Here is a 13,325-nt window from a genome sequence, read left to right on the forward strand (position 1 = left end):
AATGCGCATGCTGACATGTGGGGCTTTATCCAGCAAGGTGCTCTCTGGATAACTGGGAAACATACTTGCTTAAGTAATGTGCCAATTGGACCTGATGAGTTTATATGCCATTAACAGTGTCTACCCCACACTGCAAGTGCCAAGTATTTAACTGGGGACTGGTACTAATTTCAGAGCTAATACTGAGCTGTTCCACATCAGTGCTTTCAGCAGGTGGCTGAAACTGACAGTGTAAAGAGAAAAAAAGTGAGGGGAAATTACCATTGTAGTATGGAATTTCTCTGATTGAATTGACTGATTATACTGTCAAAGGGGCGTTGGGATACTAGCAATGCTTATGAGAACGGGGAAAATATAAGACAGCATTCTTCTTTTGTGTTTTGTTTTTTTAAGAAGTCCTCTAATGGTTTTATACAGCCAAATATTTCAAAGGGAAGATAAGGTTGGGTGGTAAAGATTTCTAAATCCAGCACTTGTGAAAACTCTGTTCTTTTGATTTATACCTTTCATGGCTAGTATTCTGATTTTTTCTTGTACTCCTGTTGCAATTAACATTTAAATCATTCCTTATTGTGCTGAAGGTAATGCAAATCCTTCTCCTACTTTTATTTCTATATGTAGGGATACACTAATAAGAGTAAGATTATAGCGGCTGAGAAGCTATACTTGTTAGCAGAGCTGTGGGTAATTCTGACTGCATATTTAACCAACACTTTTGTTTTTAAATGATGGCTACTAAATTAGAGAGGGTCCAAAATGATTTCACCCCAAAGGCGAAAAGTTGACATGATGACCTCATTGTAGTGGATATATATCCTTTATGTATGTCATCTTTTGTATACAAGAGACACATTCTAATTACTTATTTTCTGTTCTCCTGTACGTAGGGGCAATTGTATAGGTACTTATGTAGTCCATGTATCCTACTTTGAATTCCTTAGATGAATTTCAGATGTAAATAAAGAAATATTGTATTAATAGATTATATTATAACTGTTATGTTTATCATTAACATGCATTCTAAGTAATATTGTAGGATCCATCAGGATTTGATACAATATCAAATTGTGCTGCAATTACACAACAATATCTCCAGTATACATTACAATCCTAGTCCAATAACTTTTGATTATGTCATAACCCCACTAAATATTAAACTGAACACGTAAGGGTTTTTGGGTTTTTTTGCCCTTTAATGATGTCCCAAATCTTTTCGTTCTGAATCCTTCCTTTAAATACATATATATGTATGAGACAGAATTATAACCCAAAATTTTCACTGAAGTCAGACAGCCTCTCTTTACTTGGTGGTAGGCTGACCTTTTCTTGAAACACATCAAAATAGACAGGTGAAGCCTGAGTAGCAAAAGCAACTCTGGAAGTATTTCAGAAATCACCAGGCAGCATCAAACCATTCTCCCAAAATAACAGTCCTGGATTTTTTCATATTCTCTGTGTAAAAATACTTCATTTCAAGCCTTTCCTGAATCATTTTTGAATGGTAATGTCAGAAAATGTATGTTCGGTTACTATCAAATGCATTTCTTTCCCCCATCATTTGTTATTTTTAAAAAAATTGCTTGCCATGCCATGTATCAGTGCATAGCCCTTTTTATGTCTATTTTCTGAACTCCTATAATAAGGATTTATAAAATCTGCTGACACCACCTTAGCCATAACATGGATGTCACTATCATGGTGCTAATGATAAATGGCATACATTTTAAAACATTTAAAATAATCATAGCCTTAAAGGGAAGCACATCTGGCTAATATTAATGGTGTAGGAACTGCCCAATGTGGATCTAAATTATCAACAGTACAGAGATGGCAAAAGATAAATTGCATAATAAATCAGTCTACATATTGGGGGTGGGGAGGTCATTTTTTTAACATAGATAAAGATATCTATGCTTCCTGCTTATGCAACATGTCAACTATTTTTAAAAAAGATGAATAGTTCCTCTTTTAGATTTATTTGAACAGAATAAAAGTTGAGCATTTTATAATGGCATTTACAAAATATTTTAATATCTTTTCCGACAAGAAAGCTTCATTATTCTCTGTTCAGCTTATAATCTTTCAGAGCACAATCCACTGGGATGCTGCCCTACACATATTCCATTGAAAAGTGTGGGTATCCTTAAAAAATGCTTTTTAAGAATGGCACCAGATTTGAGAGGAAGCTGGGACCCTGCTGCCATCTCTAGTGATGGCACTACCCCACCCTGATGCCCCACTCCTAAACACTTGCTGAACAACAGCAGGGACAGCCATTCCCTTTTCATTATTCAAGAAACTTGTACTAGAATGGCAGGTTGCAGACATTCATTTCCTGTGAAGCAGGGTAAAGAGGCATTCTGGATAAATCAAGATGGTAAGAGACTGTATCCTTGCTCCGCACTTTGCTTCACAGTGCTGGGCTGAGTTCTGCTGTCCTAATGTGTGAAAATAAAATTTAAAAACTTATATTATTTATTCTTTAATCATATCTCTAAGCCAGCCTAGGTGGTCAACACTGACGTAATAAAGACTTTAGTTAGAAAGCCTTTGTTTGATCTACTGGAAAGGAGGAGTAGACCGACCTTCAACAGTGTGATTCCAAACTCTTTCTTGATTTGGTTACATTATGGAGAAAGCTCTCGGGAAGCCCACTGGTGAGAATAGGCCTCAAGACCTGGTTGATTCGGGATCAAGTTAATTAGCCATCATGGCTTTACAAACAGCTGCCCCTGTGAACACAACGACCTTGGAGGATTCAGGGACTATGATAAAGTTTATATTTAATGCTGCTTAACAGCATTGAATTGCAATCTTCACCTTAAATCACTCCATTGTTGTAGAAACAGTTAAGAAAAGGCTTCTGCAAGAAGGCCAGTTACATGCATTTCCATTCCCCCTTATATTAATTACTCAGAGCCATTGAGAGCATATGAAATTATATTTGGCAGAAGTGCTTCAGTACCACTGAGCATGATGTCACTAGCCAAACATGATACCCACATTTCTTGTGTGAACCACACAGTACAGTTTTCTTCCTCTTATTGTAAAGGAAATTGCTGCTTGCCCATCAACACTCCATCTGCACAGTCCATGTCACTTTGAAGCCCCCAAGAGGGTGACTGCAGCCAACTAGCCTCCCATCTTCCTTCTTGCAAAGTGCATGGACTTTCAAGAATTTTTGAACCAAAGGTGGCTGACTGACTCCATCCGCACCTTTGGATTTGTCATAGATTTGGCCTTAGGGGCATCAATTCCTACCTGGAAATTTAATCCTGTGTCTACCAAAGAGTTGGCCATATTGCGCTAATTTTTAGATAGCAAACTAAAGTACACTTATATTTGTCCCTCCAACTCCCTGGCTGGTGTCCCTTCCCGGTTTGTGTAAAAGAAATCAGGAAACGTTCTATTTGTTCATGTTTACACAGCCCTAAACCAACACTCAGTTTCGAACAACTAGCCTTTCTCACTTGTCCCTGTATTGTTAGAAAGTCTGGGCAAGGTGCAGGCCTTCACCAAGCTGGTTCTGCAAGGAGTTTACAATTTAGTGAAGATACGTGAACAAAATAATGGAAAATGGCATTTTGCACCACATATGCTTTTGTTACCCAGAGCACCAGCATTACGCCTCCAAATGTATTTTCTTTAGTCAGATCCTTCAGCTCAACTGGTTTGGCTTCAAGGGAATAAACTTGCTAATTGACTGCAGACCCTAACCCTTTTCCTGCTGAAGAGAGAGGTGATGAGTTATCTGAGGCTGTTTCTGCGGAGGCTAGCCCTGCTTACTTAGGAGTAGAGATGCAGCCTATGATTACTTTTGAGTAAAGATACAGAGGCTTTCCCTGCTTACTTTTGAATAGGCTTACAATTGGTAAGAATGATATTTTAGTCACTTTCACTCTAATTTTGGCCATTCCTACATGCCCTTAGACCTTGCCTACAGATGGAATGTGATGCACAAGACATTTCCCAGGTAAGAATGTGGTCCTTGGACCAGCATTGCTACAGAGTAAATTTTTACAATAGTCTATGGCACTGACAACACTGTTAGACACATAGAGGTTATGTTAGTGATCTCCTGGCCTTGCAACCAGCTGCTTTTCCTATTACATTACAAATAGCGTTGGAAGCTGTCTGTAGCTTGCAAATCCACTTCTTAACTGGAGAGACTGGAGTATTCTAAGCTTATCTCAGAAGCACCAGTGCAAGCACAGGGCTTGTAACATAGCTGTCTGGATTTTGGTTACAGTTCGGAATTGCGCTGTTTTTCATAATCCTGTGGATCCAGGCTAGTATTACTGTAGAAACAAGATAGGTTGTACTGCATATGAAAGCTATATTGGCTCATGTTTCTATGATTCACTGGAAAATTTAGGTTAAAGCTGGGTAGGGAGACATTCTACAGATTGGTAGCCATCTCAGCAGTACACTGTAAGGGCTTCTGAATCTTCTAGTTGATGAACATTTTTCCATAAGCAAGCACTTTGTGTTTTCTGAGACCTCCTCGTCCAGTAGCTGTATTTTTGCAGACAGAGGATCAAGTCAAATATGATGAGATTCTGGATGGCACGAGAGTTCTTATTGCCCATGTGTACTGCATACTGAAGGGCAGTAGGTGATCGCTCTCACTTTGAAGCTTCCAGAAGCCACAGCTTTCTCTAACAGGCACAAACAGTTACTGTTCCTTCCCTGGCAGGAAACTGTATGTTATGTGTTTCTTTGTCATAGGTAATTTTCTGCCAGAGGCAGCTTCCGACACTTACTTTACTGCAATGTTATGATAAATAAATAAAAAGATCTCAGAGAAGGTGTAAAAACATAGCTACAAAATTGATGGCTATAGACTTGCACTGCAATCCTATGAGCACCTACTCAGTGGGGCTTATTGCCATGTAGATCTGTAAGGAATTGCAACCCCAGTGTTTTGATGAGACTCATGTGCTAGTAAATGAAATTGCCCACCTCCTTTTCCAGCACTAGCGTGACAACTTTCCACCATCGACCAGTTAGTATAAGTGCATAACAATTCTTTAATGAACTGGATGCTTATATTAATTAAATATTCTAGCTCATAATTCAACACACAAAGTACCAGGAGGGCAGCTTACACAGAAAGAAAGAATAAAAGCAGAATCAATATCAGATACACACAAGTTAGAAGACCAAGAGGATTTTACTTTTTCAATACCAGCTAGGAAGTTAAATGACACACGTAGAGTAAAAAGGGGTATTTCCTGGTGCTTTAATGATGTTACTGTAGATGGCAGAACAGCTTCTCCAGGAGAGTATTTCTCTGTTGGGATCACCCCCAAGCTGTCCTGGGTTCCTACATTTTTGCCACTGGTAATTTGTTCATTCTCCTCAAGCTGCCTGACAAGGGCAAATAGTACATAGAGTTTCCTGGTATAACTGTGAGTACACCAATGTAACTGATGTGTGAGTAGCACAAATTAAGGATTTAACTGAAAAGCTGGCATGCCAATGTAAATACTCCTAGTGTTTCAGCCCCATTATTCAGAGCTTTTCAAGTAAGACATCATAAACACCATGGTTAAATAAAAGGACGTAGTTTCAGATAGTCTTGCCAGCAGTAAGGATATCATAACTTCTTAATTCCATTACATTTTCTAGGCACAGAATTTTATGAAACCCTTTCTGAAACAGGCTCTCTTGAGACTTAAATGATTTAGAATAATTGTAAATATATAATCAAATCTTAGTGCAATCTCCATTTGAAGGATTAATTTGAAGTTATCTGTCACAGCATTCTAAGATTTTTCCCTATAAATGGATTTTTAAGAAGTGATTTATATACCAGTAACATAATCCTTTTAAAAATCCTCGTTTAAAAAAATTAGTTCTTATATCTCAATGGAATCTGAAAAAATTAAGGATATAAGAACATAAGAAGAGTTATGCTTAATCAGAACAAAGGCCTATCTAGCCCAGCATTGTTTTCCAACAGCTGTTTTCTGCTGGCTCTTAGCCGAATAGCACCTTCCTGCCTTTGTTCACTGGCTACTGGTACTGAAAGTTCTTCGTTGTGGTCTCTGTGCATCACACATATGGGTGCTGCGCCTGCTCAGTGACTTTTTTCGGGAAAATTTCTTAGCTATAACGGTTTTTGGTAGGAACTCTGCTCCCCCTCTCCCTAGTATAAATGGGTGGAGTTCCTGCTCTCTCAGCAGTCTGCTCTCAGCTGCTGTTCGCTGTGCCTCAGGCTCTCTCTTTACTGTTGTTTTTTCCCACAAAGTCTACTTTATTTGTCTTTACAACTTATCTCACAACATTATCCCTAATACTATTCCTCAATCCCTAGCCTCCAACCACAAAGAACCTTCCTCTCACTCCCCTTCCCTTCCTCCCTTCCCCTCACAAACTACCCCCTCATTAAAAAAATTAACACAAAATAAAGCCTTCTATCAAGGCTATGATGCATAAATGGCTTTTGCAAGTGGCCATTACTCAAGTTCTGCACCCCTCACCTCTGGAATCTGCTCACTAGGGAGGAGTGTTTTTCATAGTGGAATGTACTCCCCAGAGAGGTCTGCCTGGTGCCGACATTATATGCTTTTTGGCGCCAGGTCAAGACCTTTTTTATTTTTCTGTAATTTTAATGTTTAATATTTTAGCTATGTTTTATGCTCAGATGTGGATTATTTTGTATTATTTGGGTTTATATGAATTTATTGGATTTTGACTTGTAAGCTTTCCAGAGACCCAAATCTTATTGCACATGTGTAAAAATACCCAAACAAACAAACAAACAAACAAACGGTGTTCTTAGACATGTAAAGAAAGTAGATGTGAGCCTTCATCTGTATAAATAGCCTGAATAAGCAGCTGAGACTTCAGTGTTTTTGCTTTTTGATATTTTCCTGCATAGCTGACTTAATTGGTTCATTTATGCGTTCTATTTCACAGGATGAATTGCATAGAGTTGCCCCTGTCATCATGTCCCTGGTCAGCTCCGAACCCACCACTTAGCCATCAGTGAGCAGGCATTGGAGAAAATCTGCTCAGGAGAATCTTCTCTTTCTCCTGTGATTTGGAATTGGTATGATCAGAGTTAGAAATCACAGTTGGACTATATGTGTAGGCAGCAGGTTCTCCTCTTCAGATGTCCCCATAAATCTGCTAAGGGAACAAGGAGTACATATTTTTTCTCTTAAATGACCTAACAATCCAGACTAGGTGGTGAGAGAAGGCCATATACAACAAATCCGGAACAGTCTCACTTGATAAATGTTCCTGGTCTACTGGAGGAAGAGTTTTGTCCAGCCTGTCCCTTTTGTACAGATCCTGAGGGTGATTGTGCATGCAGAAGTGCACCAGCTTTTTCCGTCTCCATACTGGGAATTGGAATCGTACTTTGGACATAATTCCACCTCCAGCCTTCATGGTAACAGGAAATCTTATAACCTGCCCACTCCCTGCTGTGCAGGAGAATGTCTGGCCAAAAAGAAAGCAGTTGAGGGATGATTGTAGCTTCCCAGAAAGCCTCAACCAAACTGGTTACTCAGTAAGAATACCTTTGATTACATGATAAATCTGTAAGAACTTTGAAATGGTTTTTGTTTCTAGGCACAATGGAAAAACAATTGCAGGGCATTCCTGGTTGTGGCAACAAACTGGGGCCAAGAGGACTTCTTTATGCTTAACATCCCCGCTCCACTTTTTAAAGAATGTTCAACAAGGTATTAGTGAAATAAGCATAAATAATCTTTATACTATGTCAATGGCAATGTAAACTCTAGCTGAGTATGGCTCTTGTGATAGCTAGGGATCCATACCCCTTGGCTACCTCTGGAATTATAAAAAGGCTTTTCACTTCTAATATGGTCTGTTTCTCCACCTTCCAGGTACTTAGTCCTACTGTGGCAGACCTTCAGCAAAGATTATATGTCCTGTGCTTGACCCCTGACATTTTTCAAGTTGTATTTTGCCTGTGTCTAGCTTAATGTCCTTGTAAGTAACGTAGAAAAAATCTCTGTGATAATTTTTATCTTAACAGCTTTTTCAAGGTCTCGTTCAGCTTGTGGCAAGGGATTGTGTTAAACCTATGAGGTGGGCACTAAAGAGATGGAGGCTTCTGCACAGTGGCATCTGGGTTGTGGCATTACATTCTGAGGGAGATTCCACCTAATTTCTTTATTGAGAATTTTGTTAGTAAGACATAGTCTTTTTTTTTTTTTTTGAAGTACTTTTAGGGAACTGGTTTGATAAATTGATGATCTTACTGTATCTTATTTTTTAATTATTTGTTTGTATTACATGCTGTATATTTTAAATGTACGTTATTTTAATTTAGATATAAGCTGCTTTATAGATCTTTTGATGGGAAGGGAGACTATCTAAGGAACTGTTGACATTCCCATGGGTATGAATGCTGTGCAAATATTTGATTGTTCACCCATTTTTATTTGGCAGAAATCACTCTTAATCTTAAGTTTAATTTGGTTAGAGAGAGAATAGTTTATTGTGTGATTAGTTTCATGCATACCTTAAACTGACAAATGGTTTGTTAATCTTCCCAAGAAGGTGCCAGCTTAACTCACTGTAAACATATTTGCTTCTGCACATTCTCCAGTATCTTCTTAACTGGTTCTAAAAGTATTGTATATTTAATTTTCTGCTAAACAGCCACTTGTTTGACTGCATCAGAAAACTGCTTCAGGATTGGTGCTGTTGTGCAACAAATTTAACCTATGTAAACTGTGCACTTTATGTAAATAGTGAACACTTCTGTTCACTCTCTGTCACATACTGTCCCACACACACAATTTTCTGGCATTTCATTTGCAAACACAAGCATTAATTAATACATTTTATTTATTGCATATTTTGAGTATTTTAATGTAGGATACTTGAATTATAAGCAATGAGTTTTTGTTACATTATGTTTAATTTAAATATACTTTTTGACACTTAAATTCATTTAATAATGCCCCCCTTTGAAATACATTTAAACGTGAAAGGGAACACAAGAGCAAACATATTTGCTAAGTTAAATATGCCCTTCCTTCAGCCTTCTATCACAGCTCCTGGGCAGGATCCTATATAATAAGGTATATTATATTGATCTAGAATAGTGATCTTTAGTGTCATTCCAGTAAAATCTACCAGTGTTTCAGTTTTTTCTGGGGAACCCCATCATACCAGCAAATGTCATTGTCACTTACTCAAACACAAGATAATTTCTGTTAGTAATAGGATACTAACCCTTGTCTTCTAGATCAGTGTTTTTCAACCTTTTCTCAGCTGGGAACTGGCAAAAACAGGAAAACCACCTCAGGGACCACTGAGGCAGAAACAAACAACACCGTACACAGAATACAGTATACTGCATATTAGTTTCTAAACACAATATGAAGGGAAGGGAAGGGGAAATTCTCAAAACAACCAGAAATCAAAACCAAGCAACCCCCCCACCCCAAAAAAATAAAGCCAACAAAAGAGCAAAATACAGTGTGGCTCTCACCAAGCCATCTCTCCCCTCCCTTCCCCCCCGCCAAAGGCACTGGCACATGCCCCATGAGCACAAGGCCAACCAAAGAGGAGGTGGTAGAGCCCAGCCAGCCCCCGTGCTGACCTGGGGCGAGTGGGATGCCCCCCCCCCCCATGGACCTACAGGAAATCTCCTGTGGTCTGGTGCAGGGCTAGCTGTAGTCTGGCTGCTGATTCCTCATCTCTTCCTCAGCCGAGCAGGCTGGGGAGGGGAGAGGCAGCTCAATAGGAGCCAGCTGGGAGCTGTGCCGTGTGGGGTCCTCCCTCTGGGTGGGGCCCCAAAGACCCAGCCTCTTCCTTTCACTGCTGTGTTTTCTACTGGGAAGGGTAACGCTGAGGTGGGATTGTGCTGAGAGTGTTTTCTCAGCCAGTCTGTGCTGGTGTGTATGGGGGTTTGAGGGGGGAGTTCATTGTATTTTATTATTTAGCATTTTGAATATTGTTGTATTAAGTAACTTGGTTTCATTTTAAATTGCTCTGCTGTTAATATTGTATTTGAATTTGTATTTGCTATGAGCATAGTATTGTATTTATATTAGTTTTGTATTTTGCTGTTATAAATTTTTGATCAAGTATTCTTGAAAAGAATCAACAGCAGATTTTGTAGTAGCCTTACTTGAATTACATATTGTGCTCTAAAAATTCAGTTGTATTCAATTACATTTAATTTCAACATATTATTCTTTTAATGGCATTTTTACTGCTCAGCTTCTCGTTAGTTTAGAGAATTTTCATTTTTTTGGTACTGTATTTAAAAATGAATATACAAAATACTATATTATGTATATAATGCTTTTATTTCTGCCTCAATGGTCCCCAAAATAACTTTCCTATTTATGTCAGTCCCCAACTGTAAAAAGGTTGAAAACCACTATTCTAGATCATCTAGGGGTTGGTGCTCATGTTTATTGTTTATCCGAATATACTCCTAACTCAGAAAAACTATGAATTGGATTAACTGAATATGGGTCAAAGCTCATACATTTCACCAATGGTCTTTGAAGTAAGAAAGAAGGCTGCTTTGGATGCTTGTTCTCAAGGACTGCTGGGTGGGTTTCAGAAGATTCAGAATCAGAATATAAAACAGAACTGGGAGGAGTCTGGGGATGTGGGTTAAGCCAAGACTCTGAGATGAGATGAGCAGAGATGCTTATCTCAAGGCTGGACTCTCCAGGTGGCCAGCCAGTCCCTGGGAATGACCAAGATATACAGCTGGTGGAAGGTGACCCAAAGCAGAGGAGTTTCTTAGTCATAGACCTGGCAGCCCCAGCTCTTGACCTCATGAAGTGGTGTCAGCAGAGGAGGGTGGCCCAGTTAGAGGGTCAGCATTCACAGAGGAGGTGTGCTTGATTTTGCAAGACCCCTTGCAAAGGGATGGGGCCCAGGCACACTCATACGGAGAATTCCTGAACGTGATTACTAGACTGGGTTCAACAAACTGCTCTGTGCATGCTCTGAGATTCATTCTGGGTATTTTGTGCTTTTTGGTCATTTTCCAAGGAAAATGGTCTGTGGCTTTTGAATGTGGGAAGGAGGAACTCCAGTTCATGGCAGTCCTGGTTTTATTTATTTATTTATTTATTTTATTTAAAACATTTTTATGCCGCCCCCATCGCAACGAAGCTTCGGAGCGGCTCACAACATTACCGTTGTTATAGTGATTTTTGTGTCATTGTTCATGATATTATTTTCAACTTTTATGAAATATGCCTTGTAAGACCAAATAGTTAACCATCAGCAGTTGCACTTGAAGATCAGGTAATTGCATGTATTACTGCCAGCTGTGGATACAACTGATATTTGAATATCTACAAATGTGTTTTTCTGTAGCTGCTAACAGGACCATCATTGTTGTTTTGTTTTGTTCGGCTTTGCATGTGCATGTGTACTTTCTCTGTACAGATATTTTAAAAGCAGACTGCATAATACACAATATGTATTATTGTACACTTTAAGGTGCTATGCTAATTGAATGATATAGAAATGCCAATAGTAGTAGTTGTTGCATCTCAGATTCATGCAAGTGTTTGCAGTTGATTACAAATGGTTTTATAATAAATGCCATATTCTTGGTAAACAGGTGTTTGTTTTGTTCAGAGAACATTGTGTTGCACTAGTACTGAAGTATCTGAGTCTGAGTCCTCTGATTTGCTTTCCTTATGGAGCAATACAGGGATGTTTACTTTTTATGATCAGTGTTAATAATTCAGTATGCTATTTGACTTGGATATAATATAGATATCCTACCCTACTACATTGTCCTTGCAGTTACCACACACTTGGCAATATAAGATGCATGGGCTATCTTTGACTCCATTTGCAACATTTTTAAATTATTTATGGGTTTCAAAAATAAATAATCTGAAATCAAAGAAATACATAGCAAAAGGCTAAATCTAATGAGACCATACTCTTCCTAGACATTGATTGAGGGGCCATAGCATGTTATAGCATCACAGTTCTGAGGATGGATCCAGCATTCTGAACAAGGGGCTAGAATTGGAACTCTGCCTGCTCTCCCACACCTTCATGTACCTAACAAAAAAAAAAAAAAAAAAAAAAAAAAGCACTTCCAGCTCCCTAAGTTTGGAAAAGGCAACAGTTAAGGGGGTGGGGATGGAAGGAGTTCTGGAGGCCAAAATATATCGTATCCTGAAGCCACTTTAGCCTCTTTGCCTTACTTAGTCAGATGAACCAATATGGAAAAATAAGGAGTAGAGGAATAGGGTGGTGAAGATTGCCTTTCTGTCCTTCCACTCTGCATTGAGTGCCCCATAAGTCTCCAAATTCAAGGGCTTATTTGTGGGATTTTGGGTAGGATCATGTCCTTAAAAGACAAAATAGCAAGGTTAAAACTAAGTTAAAAAGATGTTTCTTGACCCCCTTCCTGAATGTAGAGAGAGTGGGGACTAGTCACATCTTCAAAGGGAGAAGGTTCCAGAGTAGTGGAACAACACAGTGAGAAGACATTCCTATATGGGGCTCCGAAAGCAGGGTTATCTTTGAAAAAGCCTTTCTTATTAGCAGGCTCATACCAAGATGTATGTCAAACAAGTGGGCCCCAAACCATTTCGACTTTTAAAAGATAGAGCAGTTTATTAAGAGTCATGTGTTACTAAAGTAACATTTTTGCTTTATTCTGAATGCAGAAAAGCAAGGCTTCTATATGCTAACAGGTGTAATATGGAGTCAACCATGTTTTCCAGTTGACAACTTAAAAATAATTGTTTGATTAGCAGAGGACAGAATAAAGAGTTCTTCGTGGGTATTCTTGCTGACATCTGAATTAAGGTACCTCATAATAATAGTGATTTTGAATTTTGAGAGTGTGATTACCCTAATTTTAATAGAAAAATTAACAATAGCAGTATGTTATGGCTGAAGATATTGGCTAGCCCTGTTGCTTGTACTGCAGCTGGGGTTCAGCATGTGGAAGGAGTCTCTCAAGTCTGACTGTTCTATTTGCTGCATCAGTCTCAATTCTCTGAATATGTTGGGGGAGTTAAAGGGCTTTGGACTTGGCAGATCCATGCCCTTTGCTGACATAGTTTACCACCACTATTGACAAATCATTGCTGGTGGAATATCTGTACCAGTAGAGCACTCTGCCAGGACAAGTGTCATCCTTTTCTGGATTGTGTTCAGAATATGTATCTAGTAATACATTTTGCAGTTGCATGTGTATGCTTTTGCTGCAAACAAAATGAGAATGATGAGTGGCAGAAATAGGTAGATTACATTATTTCCTGAGGTATTCGATATTTATTTTACATGAAATGTCAAGTTTTTATGACGCCATCATTTGATATTTTTGTGGT

General features: G+C 38.8%; 1 protein-coding gene across 2 annotated transcripts in view; it reads left to right on the top strand.

The window, feature by feature from the left end:
* Nucleotides 1–7,907: 7,907 nt before the first annotated feature.
* NPAS3 (neuronal PAS domain protein 3) overlaps nt 7,908–13,325 on the top strand; it is a 563,345-nt gene continuing 557,927 nt past the window's right edge. For both annotated transcript variants that reach the window (XM_044436057.1, XM_044436058.1), the window contains exon 1: nt 7,908–7,968. In XM_044436057.1, coding sequence (XP_044291992.1) covers nt 7,961–7,968 — 8 coding nt within the window. In that variant the 5' untranslated portion in view covers nt 7,908–7,960. The remainder of the gene's footprint in view (nt 7,969–13,325) is intronic.

Source organism: Varanus komodoensis, unplaced genomic scaffold (genome assembly GCF_004798865.1).
Source record: "Varanus komodoensis strain SLA01 unplaced genomic scaffold, ASM479886v1 scaffold3, whole genome shotgun sequence".
NCBI classification, from domain to species: domain Eukaryota; kingdom Metazoa; phylum Chordata; class Lepidosauria; order Squamata; family Varanidae; genus Varanus; species Varanus komodoensis.